This window comes from Colobus angolensis, unplaced genomic scaffold (genome assembly GCF_000951035.1).
Source record: "Colobus angolensis palliatus isolate OR3802 unplaced genomic scaffold, Cang.pa_1.0 Scaffold11, whole genome shotgun sequence".
NCBI classification, from domain to species: domain Eukaryota; kingdom Metazoa; phylum Chordata; class Mammalia; order Primates; family Cercopithecidae; genus Colobus; species Colobus angolensis.
The window spans coordinates 18,361,898-18,375,428 of NW_012112030.1; the positions used below are offsets into that span (position 1 = coordinate 18,361,898).

At 34.7% G+C, this 13,531-nt stretch overlaps 1 protein-coding gene across 6 annotated transcripts in view; it reads right to left on the bottom strand.

Moving 5' to 3' along the window:
• Positions 1-2,502: 2,502 nt before the first annotated feature.
• C2CD5 (C2 calcium-dependent domain containing 5) overlaps positions 2,503-13,531 on the bottom strand; it is a 95,188-nt gene continuing 84,159 nt past the window's right edge. For 3 of the 6 annotated variants that reach the window (XM_011955198.1, XM_011955206.1, XM_011955191.1), the window contains 5 exons: positions 13,429-13,479; positions 12,423-12,524; positions 10,888-11,078; positions 7,793-7,939; positions 2,503-3,818 (listed from right to left, as the gene is read on the bottom strand). In XM_011955198.1, coding sequence (XP_011810588.1) covers positions 3,687-3,818; positions 7,793-7,939; positions 10,888-11,078; positions 12,423-12,524; positions 13,429-13,479 — 623 coding nt within the window. In that variant the 3' untranslated portion in view covers positions 2,503-3,686. The remainder of the gene's footprint in view (positions 3,819-7,792; positions 7,940-10,887; positions 11,079-12,422; positions 12,525-13,428; positions 13,480-13,531) is intronic. The other 3 variants (XM_011955181.1, XM_011955219.1, XM_011955215.1) reach the window with 3 other exon arrangements.

Below are 13,531 nucleotides of genomic sequence, written 5' to 3' on the forward strand. Positions count from 1 at the left end.
TTATAGCACCTTGACTTTTCTATTAGAAAGAAACCAAGCTTTTTAGGATAGTATTTATCCAACCATTCCTAACATTTTCTTCAGCGTGGTTCCTTATTCAGCCTGGGGTCAAAGAAGTGGTTTCAATAAACCTCCTGAAGTAGTATGCAAAAGTTCATGTGTATGCTTATTTTGGGGGACAAAAAAGGTCCAGAGCTTAGATCAGATTATCAAAAGTACTCTGAAAAAGACCCTCCTCTGAAGGAAAAAGGAAAAAAAGACAATTTGTAAATAGGTGTGTTGCTTCCACACAACACACATTTTTATGCTTCCACGTCTTTATGCACCTGGTGGCGTATTGGAAAGAGGATAGGTTTTGATCTTCCAGACTTCTGACTCAAGCTAAACCGGCTAAGTAGTAATGACATTTATGGAAATAAGAAATAGTAAATTTTTACTGATGGAGACATACTGACATAGGAGCAATTCAAAATGTATGAAAATTGATGAAGCTTAAGGACAACCCCCACAGAGGTCAATTTAACTAAGAAGCTGAAAGAAGGAGATGGTCACACTGTCCATAATAAAAAATATAGATATTGTAAAAAGTTACTGTAAAGATAGACAACAAAATAGGGGGGAAATTGTCGCACACAGCAGATTAACAAGAAAAAGTCAACTCCATATGACAGAAATTTTGATTTTCACAAAAAAAAGTGCAAACTCAAATACAAAACAGCTCTATTATTCCTACTGGCCAAAAACGTTGTCCATGCATAGATGCATCTCAAAAGCATTATGCCAAATGAAAGTTGCCGAGCACAAGATCCCATTGACATGGAAGAGGGAGTAGACTGCGGAGGGACACCAGGGAACTTTATTGGTGATGGAAACGTTCCATACTTGGTTACATGATGAAATATATTTGCCAAGCTCAAACTACACACTTAAAATAGATGAATTTTGTTGAATTTAAATTATATCTAACAGATTTTTCAAAATATGTAAGGATACACACTTGGTTATTAACATGGATTGGAAGGGATGTGATAGGGAAGAAGAGAAAACCAGGCAAAAAGGTAAAAAATAAAACTACTCTAAACATTGTTTATAGAATCCCATTTATGCACTTATGAAAAAGCTGTATGCATAAAAAAAAACTTTTGCCAAATACTTAATACCGCAATCCAATACTTCTATCTTTGGCATGTTCAAATTCAGGGGCGGAACAGGTGATAAAAGCCAGATGATAATGGATCATGGGAGAGAAGGAGGTGGAGGAAGTGGGACAATGAGTTCCTTTAAATTGAGTCATTTCCCCTTGGAGCAGCGATGAAAGATGAAGGGCATGTTAGACCTGCTGTAAATGCTGTAAACTGGCCTATTTCCAAAAGAGTAAGTCCTAGCATGTCCATTACAGATGCTCATGCTTCAGGGATAATCTACACATAGTGAAAGAGCAGCAGCTCTTGGGGTGTTGGGTAACATTGGCCTTCCTGGAAGGAACCAATCTTGGTCCAGATGATTGTGCTTCAAAGGTGGCCCACAGGAGCAAACAGGCCCATGTGAGCAAATGGGCAGCAAGTCTGGGTGGTCAAGGAAACTCTAGCTTTGACAGAAATCAGTCTGGGTCTCACCGTGAGTATACAATTGTTCATACTAAGAGATAATCCCACCTGGCTTGTTTTATGAATTATCGTACCCAGGACATGGCACAAAACAGCCAATTAGCAATGGCTGTGTTATTATTCCTTTGCCTAGAAAAGACTCTGGAGCACACTATGCAATCACTTAACGGCTGTTCGACGGACAAATGGTTGGACGAATGGATGGATGGATGAATAAACTGGCAATACCAAATTCCAGTGAGCTACTTTTCCTGACTGGAGCTAAAATACTGTCTCCTTTGGGAAGTACTTCTATTCCAAGCTACACTCACATTTTCTGACTTACTAGTGTAGGTTTTAGAGCCAAGTTGCCCGCGCTTGAATCTTGGCTCCACTATTTACTGTGTCTTTGGGGCAACTCACGTAAACTCTCAATTCTGTTTCCTCAACTATAAACTGGTGCTTAATAATAAGGTTTCCATAAGGATTTAAAGAGTTAATACGAAAACATCTTTATTAGACTGGCTGCCCATAGTAAGCATTCAATAAATATTAGCAATTATTAAAATACTGCACTACCACATCTTACAAATTGCTTACCTGTGTAAACACTGACTTTAAGCTCTATGAGAGGAAGAACTTTTGTGTTTCATTCACTGCTTAAAACTGTGCCCTACCATCTAGCAGGCATTTAATAAACAGTTGTTGAATGAATACCTACCTAACCTGAAACAATAATTAAAGAGCCAAAATTGCAAACACACACCCCTTCCAAAATTAAGGCCAGGGCCTTGCATTTAATAGGTGCTCAATAGATGTTTGTTGACTGAAGAAATGAATGGAGATGATCAGATAGAAAGTGATTCAGAAAACTGACAGTAGTATATGATGGAGATAAAAAAGAGATTTAGGAATATTCCAGTTTATTTTTATAAACTTTTTATTTAAAAAATAAAATTATAAACAAAATACAGAAAAATATTGACACCTGTGATAACAAGGAAATGACTCTTAAGGGCAGTTTGTTGTCCTGGGAGGAAAAATCGTTAAGTGTTATAAAGAAGTATTATTGTGCAAAGGAGGAATGTAATATTTAAGGTTCATTTACAACAGGTATTTGGCATTGACAGAAGAAGTCTTTCTATGTATACATTCAACAATTTGCAGCATATTTACATTCAAGTTACATTTCCAAATTCTATGCCAAATACAGTCTAACTCACCATCAAAAATCCCTCAGATACTACTAAAATTCTGTTTATTTGGTAGGAGTGCAATATTATCTGATTAGAAAATAATTTTATGTTCCTACTAAGTCACCTGTATTTTTACTACTTCAACAAAATTCACTGACATTTCCATCCTAGTTGAAGTCAAGCCACTTTTAGACAAATTCAATACTAACTCAAATATTGTCAGTTATAAAATTATATAATAATCTTTTCCTCCCTCCTTAGAGACAGTATTAAAACTTTCAGTGAAAGGACACCAGCTATGACAGATTATTTTCTTTTATAGGAGTTAGGATGTATTACAGACACAAGTTCCAGAATTTTAACTTGTTTTCAAAAGATGGCTGAAGTACTTTTCCCTTTCAGTTGTTACCAAATTCCTCATCAAAATAAAACACATTCAGAAATCTACATGGTAGTTTTCTGAAAACTTTTCTCCGTTGTCCCCACACATTTCTCATATCAGACTGCTTACTCACTAACAATTGGAGAATCTCTTGCTTAGTTTTTCTAAATTACACTACAGTAGCTATCCTAATTTCCTGACAATCTTCCCATTTCACTTTTTAAATTATGATTTTATTAAAATCAACATAAATTACAAAGGTTCCATCTTTGCTACAGTTCTTTTAAAAATTTATCTTAACTTACTGAAGGGTCAAGATCCCACAGGGCCTGTCTAGAACAGGCAAACAAAATGTCAAGATTAGAAAATTCTCTTGCCTCCAAAAGACTCCAGGCAAATCAAATCTACTCAATTCTTCCTTATTTATCTCAAGCTCAATTTTAAGTCTAAGAAGATAATTAATGACAAAATAACGTTGATTGATGAATTTCATTTAGTTGAACTCTTTTTTCCTAATTTTCTTCAGGTTGTAACTTCGCCTTCAGTACATGATGACTGGCAGTTGGTAGTAGGTTGCTGAGATGACACCACTTCTAAGTCAGATTCACGAACAAAAACCACTGCATCACCACTTACATTTATAAGACACTGTGCCTATAAGAACAACAAACAGGACAGGTTCAGTTATACTCAACACATTCATACTCTTCTGTTACACAAGGGGCAGTGCTGTACAGCCAAAAAAGCACAGGCTTCTAAACTTTAGGATAAAGATAGACAATCCAACAGAAAAATGAGAAAAGGGCAAGAGGGCAATTCACAGGAAAGAAAACTCAAGGAGCTCCTGTGAACATATGAAAACATATTCAAGCCTTCTATTAGAGATATACAATTAAAATGACGAGATACCACTTCATATATATTGGCAAAAAATGTAAAAGTTGGATGTTACCAAGTGTTAACAAAGACATGGGACAACAGCAACATACTTAACACTGCAGTGGGAAGTGCAACCATCCTGAAAACAACCATCTCCTAAAGCAGAAAAAGAACACACTCCGTGATCCATTAATTCCATGTATATGTGTTCCCTAGAGAAATCTTGGACACGTATGCAACAAAGATTAATAAGTGACTTTTCACTGCATCATGTTTAGCAAAATACTAGAAACAAACTAAATGCCCATCAAAAGGGAAATGAAAATAAACTGTGGAATATTCATGTCTGAAATACTATATGGAAGTGAAAAATGACCTAAAGCTCAATCAATATGGGTAAATATTAAGATGAATTAACAAAAACAATTTGCAAAATGACATATACAATATAAAGTCATTTACATAACTATATCTATCCTTATATATTTATATAAAGTGCAAAATATCTCAATGAAGGGGAACTTTGGAAATCTCTACGAAAATTACAAAGGTACTACTTTTGACCTAGCAATTCTGTTTTAAGAAATTTTCCCTACAGAGATGCTCACACTTGTGCTAATCAATTATGTATCACATTGTTTTTGTAGCACTGTATGTATTAGCACAACATTTACTGAAAACAACCTAAAGGTTCATCAGTAGGGGACTAATTAAAGAAATTCCGATCGACGTATACCATGGAGTGTTATGTGGTTGTAACAAAATTAAAGGTAATCTTTATGTCCTGAAATGAAAACCTTGCCAAGAAAAATCAGGTGAAAGAGCAAGCTGAGAAGCAGTATGTACTGTAGAGCTACCACTTATATTAAACTGGAAAATAAAAGAATATCTATTTATATATATTTGCTTGTATGTATAAAATCTCTCTGGTTACATACTCTGGAGTGTTACATCTCTAGAAGTTACCAAAAAAAAAAACCAAAATGAAAAATTTGGTTGCATGTGGGGAGGAAAACTGACTGGCTGGAATAGCAGACAAGGAGAGACTTTTCCATTCATACCTTTTTGAATTTTGAATCATGTACTACCTATTCAAAAATATATTAAAACATTTTAGATACAAAATAAGACTACAATTAATTTTTTTAAGATATAAAAGCATGCATAGGAATGACAAAATTAAGATGGTTCATTCAGTATAAAGAGGAAACAGGCCCACTGAGGCTTCAACTATATTTTTAATACTTTATTTCTTAAGCTGAGGGTTGTAAGAATGCCTGTGTGCAGTTCTCTACATTTTTTGTGTACATGCAAGATCTCACATAAAAGTGGGGGGAAAAGCTAATGACATAAATCATGGCACCTGATATGATGTGTGCACCTCAGTGGTAATCAGCTGTTGATAGTTATCATTTAGGTACAGAGGAAGAGAGTTGGTGGTGGAAAATCTGGGTATATTCTAGCTTTTCTATTTATAGCCTCATACCAAACTTAAGTTTTTTAACCCTCAGTTTTTTCACCTACAAACTGGAGTTAATATCAACACTAGAAAGTACCAGAAATGGGGAAAAAAAAAAAAAAAAGCACAGTTCATTTGGAAACCAAACAATTCAATCTACGTCTTGGGTATGTTAGGAGAGGTGAGGGGGGCAACAGATGAGTTTGAAAAGGTAGAAGACCTGAGAACGTGGAAGACCTTGTAGGACATATTAAGAAGCATGACTTTGTCTTGTGAGAAATCATTGAAGACAAACATTTAAAAGATAATAGTAACAACTTTTACAGTGCTTACTATCCACCAGGCACAAAGCACATTACATATATTAACTCATGATCACCCCAATTTTTATCCCAATGTCATAGATGAGAAAACTGAGGCACAGATATAAGTCCTGTTTTGGACAAGCTGATTTTGAGGCATTTGTTAAGGTGCTAATTAAGTCAGTAAACAAGTTGTATAAATTTAACACTGGAAAAACCCAAAACTACAGATCTCATTCTCAAATACAAAGTAATTAAGCAAAAAAGGATTCTTAAACTAGGGAAAATCCTCTTATATCAAATAAATTATTACAAAGAAGTACCCAGTTGAATATAATTTCAAGATCTAATAGATGCTTTCTTTATGACCAGGTAATACCAAATTGTATCAAACACACCTGCTCAGGATATGCCTGGTTTCCATTCTACTTCCACTTTCAAATGATCTGTGTATAGGTAGTTCTCAGCACTCCTGGTTTTCCTTCTGCCTTTCTCACTGTTCCTTTCTCAATCTTTCTTCTCCCCATGTACTCCTTTTGACCACTCCACACAATCTCCTTCACTCCAGATCTTATCAATAAGCTGGTTGCAAATCCAGAACTGCAGTAGCCTCACTGAGCTTTAGATACGCCCCAATTATCTACCAAAAATCCTCCTAGGATGTTTCATAGCCTTAGCCATTGCCAAAATTTATCAGAAGGTTGTCTCATAGTTTTGTTTATCACTATTTTTCTTCAACATCTGTTAATGAAGTTTAACATACCATGAGTTATGAAAATGTATAAACTATCAAGAAAACCTGAAAAGAACTTAGTAAATGAAGTACCCTTCTGAAGAAACTGATTAAACTTCATGACTTCAAAATAAAACTAAAACCAGTCAGGTGTGGTGCCATGTGCCAGTAGTCCCAGCCACTAGGGAAGCTGAGGTAGGAAGATCACTTGAGCTCAGGAGTTCGAGTATAGCCTGGGTAATATGGCAAAACCTTATCTCTTAAATAAAGCTAAAACAATTTTGCATTTCCATAACGTCTTATCAAACTGCTTTTATATTTATGACAGCAACTCACTTTCACTGTAAGATAATTTTATTAATGAAAAAAACAATGATACTAAGAATTTAAATGATTTGTCTTTGGTTACAATTATCCAGATGTACAGGTAGGGGCAAAAAATTTATATATATACACACATCTATTCATTTTTACTCCTGCTTAGATGATAAGTAATTAGTCTACATTAGAGCTTCTTAAGCTCTGTGTCTGCCAAGATATTGATCCCCTCTGCTCTCAGGGGAGTCACCTGGGTCAGAAACCCAGGGCCAATTACCAGCAGCCACATACAGCTTCATGCATTTACCATAGTATACCAGTTGAACCATAGAAATAGGATTTTTGATGTGTGCCAAGAGGAGCAGGTTGGGAAGAACTGTGTTTAAGGTATTTCATACTATTTAGTATAGTTAATTAATTTTTAAAAAATTTTAACCACTTTAAGTGAGTTATTATCTTAACACAAAATTTAGAAATGTATTTTAAGATTTAAACTAACTGCTTTCATCCCCATTAACAGAATACACTACTTATTAGAAATAAGCAAGCAGTCTGGCCTCACTATGATATACTCTTCATTAGTAAGGCAGCTAAAACTGGACAGCATCATAGTCCAAACTAAAGGATATCCTTAGCTCTCCTCAGTTAGCTATCACTGTATTCCAAACACCTACCAAAAAGAGGGTGGAGACAGTAACTCAGAAGCACAAATTCTAGACATGATTAAGAATAATACCTAGTTACCTGAGATGCTGAAATAGCATGTATTGACTTGTGACTATGTATGATGGTTATTAAGAAATTCATTAAAATGTCTTATGCATCTAGATTCAAAGGGTTCTAAAGAGCAATTCTCTTTTGGAGGGGGTTAGGGGTAGGAAGCCATGGAAGAAATTCTCAGGTTCCCACCAATCAGGAATTTTTAACTACATCTTACCTGGTTTTTATTTGGATTCTCCATGAAGACACACTGCTTCATTATGTAGGAGACAACAGCATTCCCTCCTAACGCAGCAACATGAGCTCTCACCATTGCAAACACTTCAGCAATAAAAGCATGGAGAAAACCACTGACTCCTCCTTCCTAAATAATAACGCACAGGGAAATCATACCATATATACATGTGTATGGATATAGGAATACATACAAAATGTCAAAGAATATATATTAAAACATCCTAAATTATCTTAATATACCAAATAACTTAAACTTCCCTCACAATGGGGATTTATTGAATGAACAAACACTGACTGAACACATGTCCAGGCAAGGATTTACTACATTTACTTTATAGATGATAAAACTGAAGCCCGGAGAATTTGTAACTTGCCCATGACTAGCTATGATCAAACAGCTAGTAAGTAAATGGCAGGGCAAGAATTCAAATTGTGCCTCCACCTTCAACATCTCCATTAAATCATGCTCATCATCATCAAAACAAATTGATGATAAGCCTAAACAATAAAACTTACCTGTTATCCATATCTCTCATTCCGAACCTGAACCATGTTCAATCAAACTTGCCTTTTTTTTCAGTTTCTCAAATGCACAAGCACTTTTCCTACCTCAGGCTCACTGGTACATGTTGCTCCTGAAGACTTTTCACTCATTTTTTTTTTTTTTTTCCACAGAACAACTCATTCATTCCTTGGTCCCAATTTACCTATAATGTCTTCAGAGATACCTTCTCTGACTGTGAACTATAAGTTGAATTCCTCTATTATATTCTCTGATAGCCTCTGTTCAATTTCTTTATATTACTTACTCTCCCTAGTAATTAGATACTAATTATATGATTATTTGTTAATGTCTATCATGCTCCAGTTCTACTAGACTGTAAGTTCCATTAGGTCAGGGACTGTATCTGTTTTGCATACAACTATATGCTAACATCTAGTTCAACAGGTACATATAATAAGAATTCCATACATAACTGTTAGGAAATAAAATCCAGTAGTTCAGGGTACCTTTTCCATATTCAAAAACAAGGAAAACAGAAATCAAAGGCTAATCAATAGCTTAAAATGCTTTTCAACCTAGGTTTCTACAAATTCTATTGGACTTATTTACAGTCTAGGAGGAAATTTCCAACTTTAAACTGGAAGGGGAAAAATGACTGCAGTATTAGAAAACCATTTGATTAGATCACATCTTTCTGAAAAGCCTGAGGATACTACATATGGTTTTGTAAAGATATCTCTTTTTGTAGTTCAGGAATTAAGGGAGTCGCTTCAGCCTGCCTCCAACTCAATCATAGTTCAGTATATTTTTTCTTTTGACTTTTATCAATTTCCTCCTGTTTATTAAATCAAAAAATTCTGATGACACAGTAGCTCTGTAGAGGATTAATTTTAAAAATATTAATTAACTGTAAAGAAACAACTCAAGCAATTAACACATTTGGAATATTGTGCTACACAGTTAATATTATAAGTTTCTGTTGAAGGAAAATTTACCAAGAAGCAACATTTTGAGGTGTGGGAGCTTAAGTAGTCAAGAAGGCTTAGGAAATAAAATTTTATGGATTCAAAATAGTGTAATATCCATGTGCTACCAAGAGCAAGTAGAAAGGTTAATTCATAATGCATGCCAGCTTTTCACACCAAATCTCTGTCAAATTTAAAAGGATGCAGAGAAGTATCATCTATTTTAATTCTCTATCAAAAGGTTTTTGAGAATATCTTGATAGTTTATTTTTCATCTTAACATAATGAAGAGTGATATAAAACTAATTTATCTTTTTTTGGGGGGAGGACAGAGTCTCACTCTGTCACCTAGGCTAGAGTGCAATGGTGCAATCTCAGCTCATTGCAGCCTCCACCTCTCATGTTCAAGCAATTCTTGTACCTCAGCCTCCCGAGTAGCTGGGATTACAGGCGCGTGACACCACATCTGGCTAATTTTTCTATTTTTAGTAGAGAAGGGGTTTTGTCATGTTGGCCAGGCTGGTCTCGAACTGCTGGCCTGAAGCAATCTACCCGCCTCGGCCTCCCAAAGTGGTGAGATTACAAGCGTAAGCCACCATGCCTGGCCTAATTTACCTCAAAGAAAACATCCATCTAAGTAATTAAATAATCTGTCAGAAGCTATTCATTCATTTACACAAAAACATATTGTGTTTACTCTGGGCCAGCCACTGTGCTAGGTGCGGGATGGTGAGTATGTTATTAAAGATAGTGTGCGGGCTGTTATTCCTAAGAAAGTATAGAAACACTGCTGATGAAAAAGGGCACAGCTAAGTTGTCTTTATAATGAATATACTTTTTAAAAATACAAACTGCAGCTAAAGTAAAATTTGAAAAAATTATTGGATGTCACACCTCAGTAATTAAAAAATTTCCCTATTAATATTAATTTGCTTGGTAGCCCCTGTTCCTTAACATATGACATTATATAATTTTTTTAAGTTTAAATTCCTTGTCACAAAAGATATAACAGGCTGACTCTGATTCTGAACTTTTTCCACATCAAGTAAAATATTACAACTTGTTATTTAAAAACCAAATTAAAGTTTAATGATACTCAGTGTGAGATAAGACTGAAGAAATGTCATCCTCATACACTAATGGAGAGAGTAAAAGATGAGCAGCTTCATTCCTTTCTCAGTAGGAAGAAACAGCAGAGCTAAATTAGATAAAGTATCTCCTTAGACATATATCTATAATACAGTCCTCTATTATTTCTAAATGTGATCTGTCAAAAGTTGCTAAATTACTGAGAAAACGAAGCTGTTCTTTCAGGGCTATTTTAAACCTCTATTTGAACACAGATATTTGTTTTATTTACTATATGATAAGGTTCTAAGATTTTTAACAATAAATAGGTTTAAAACTAACACAATTCTTGTGATAATCCTAGCTGCTAAATGAAATAAACTCTAGACTCAATCCAGATAGATTATTAAAATATAAATAAATATTTGTAAGTTATTTTTGGCAAAAAATAACAATTTGAAACTTGTTTGGTTTTGTTGCTAAATCTTCAATCAGAGAAAACTCAAAAAAACAATGAAATAACTTCTATAAAATTACCTCCCGAAGAGAAGTAGTCTCTCGAATAAAAAACATGTTAATTATCCCAAGATATTTAGTTATTTTTGCTCCAGGAATAAAAGAAAGAGGTGTCATCTTAACAACCCCAACTGTGGAATTTGCACAAGGTGGAGCAGAACGATTCCGGAAATTTCCATCACCCACTGGACTTGCTTTTTCAACTGTCACGGCTAAAATTGGAGAAAGAGGAGAAAACATTCAGAACAGATGCTGGTGACACAATTATTCCCTGAGGTTTCCAAATAAGTGGTGACAACATTCAGCTGTCTGTGAGGCTAAGCCATGTCATGAAAGAAAAGAAATTATCATGCACTGCATGCAATTAAAAAAGAGAGACAGAAAAACATGAGAGGAAATGCTGGCATGGAATTCTTTTGGAAGAAAAATGGCATTCCTGCAAAAGAAAATGTTGATGCAGTATAGCTACACACACAATGATTGGTTATAAAGTGAAGAAAAAGAAAAAGCGGCAGAGCATTAAAATTATCTGCTGTAGGAACAAATTATTACAAGGAGAGTGTGAAAGTTGTTATATTTCCCAGTGCAATTTTTCCATCTTTTTCAGACGACTTCATCATTGTCAACTTGTAGATAAACCTTATGTTATCTAATTGTAAGATATTTGCTTTTTTCAAACCTTTCTGAAAACCAACTCGTAGTTTTAAAAGCTTAACACAATGACCTCTGCTAGCTAAAAGCTGGTTGTTTATAAAGGAAAAACAAAACAAAACAAAACAAAAAACCAATAGCTACCACTTATTAAATAACTGCCATAAGACAGACATATATATATCTAATCCTTACAACAACCCAGAAACATAGGCTATCATCATCATCCCCATTTCATGCATGAGGAAATGGAAGCTTAGAGAAGTTAAGTAACTTGCCCAAGGTCTGATAGCTATTAAAATAGCACTTCTAGGATTCAGAACCAGATCTGGCTGGTTTCACATCCTATGTTATTTCCTGTGAAATGTAGTTTTTTCCCCTTCTAATATACGGTAAGCTCTTTCACTCAAATACATTTACCTCAAAATTTACCAAAACACATGGGGTAAAGATAACATATAAGTAATGATTCTGATTCTAGCAGTAAGGTAATAACTACTTTCCCTCCAGAAATTCTTTATTCGTTTAGCCCTCTGCATATCACACTTAATAAACCAACAGATGCCACATACTAAATAGCACCTTGGGTCCTGGAAGAACGTCTCTTCAATAAGAGAGTTGGTAATTTATTTTCAACTAGAACAATATAATATCTATTTATATACTTTTAAAAATGCCTGCACAAAAAGGAAAATGTTAAAAACACAATTCTATAGGTAAAACTAATAAATCTAAAGGCCTTTCAAAAGTTTTTCCTAAATGACCATTAGAGTCTGCAGCTTTCACACTCTAATACATGATGGATTGGCAATGTTGTTACTGGGTAGTAAGGTCTAGCTTTCACCACTGGGAAATCAGGGATATGTTTCTCAGATTATCATAATGTGGTAGAAACATCCGCCTACTTGTCTTAATTGATCCACGCCTTATGGTCTGAGCTTTCAGTTTAATGAGCTCTATCCAGCTGCTGCATCTGTCTGCAAAGGAACTGTAATCAACTGACGTTGCTGAAAACACAGACAGAAAACAAAAGAAAAAACAAAGAAAAAAATATGGATGATGTCTCTTACTCGTCTTAACACTCCTTTCGATGATGTAATTTAACTGTAACTCAGAAAAAGAATGGTCCTTTTCAAGTCAGATAAGAGAGATAGTAAAGAGTCAAGCTTTAGACACTGATTTGTCCAAAACCAAGTTCTCAGTTAGCAGGCTGAGCATTTTTGGTGATGTCATAGTTGTGTGGTCTCTTAGGGAGAGCCTGATTGGGGTCTAGCATAAATATCAGTGAAAGGACCACATACTGTGCTTTAACTAACTTTATTTCCTACTCTTCTTAATTTATAATATTTCAGTTGTTTCTATTTTATAATCAAAACTTTGTGAATAATTCATTTCCCTAGTTTTACCCTAAAATTTAAAAAAAAAAGGGAGAGAATCAAATGAAGAATACATTTTAAAAAGTTACTAGTTGATTTATCTGTTATTAAAATATCTTCCTTCTACAGTCAGTAAAAGGAAAACCAAAGGGCCATTTTTGTTAATGTTTTGTTTCCATGTCTGATTTTGGGCAATGAAGCCTCTGATAATATGGGGTTGGGGCAGGTGTGAGCCTCATAAGTTCCCCCTTTTTAAAAGAATAACTTTTACTACTGCTAAGCTGAGAAGAAATTTTAAGGAGCTAAAATTTTATGCTTAGAAACTGGGAAACCATTAACATACTAAAAAATTTAAATATTAGTTTAATTGATGTTTTTTAAAAGAACATATTCTACCTACAAAAAAAAAAAAAAGCCAGATTTTGGTGTTTATGCCATATTGTCCAGTGCATTTCTTTGATGTCTATAATTTTATGCACCACCAAACTAGAATTTTACACCTTTGGTGACTATTTGCTTAATTAGACAAACTCACCTCTCTGTGCAGCTGGAATACCTGAGTTAGAACTTGCACTCTCCAGGTGTTCTAATAAGACAATATGAACAACATTAGCTCGGATGCTAAGTACAAGCCAGTA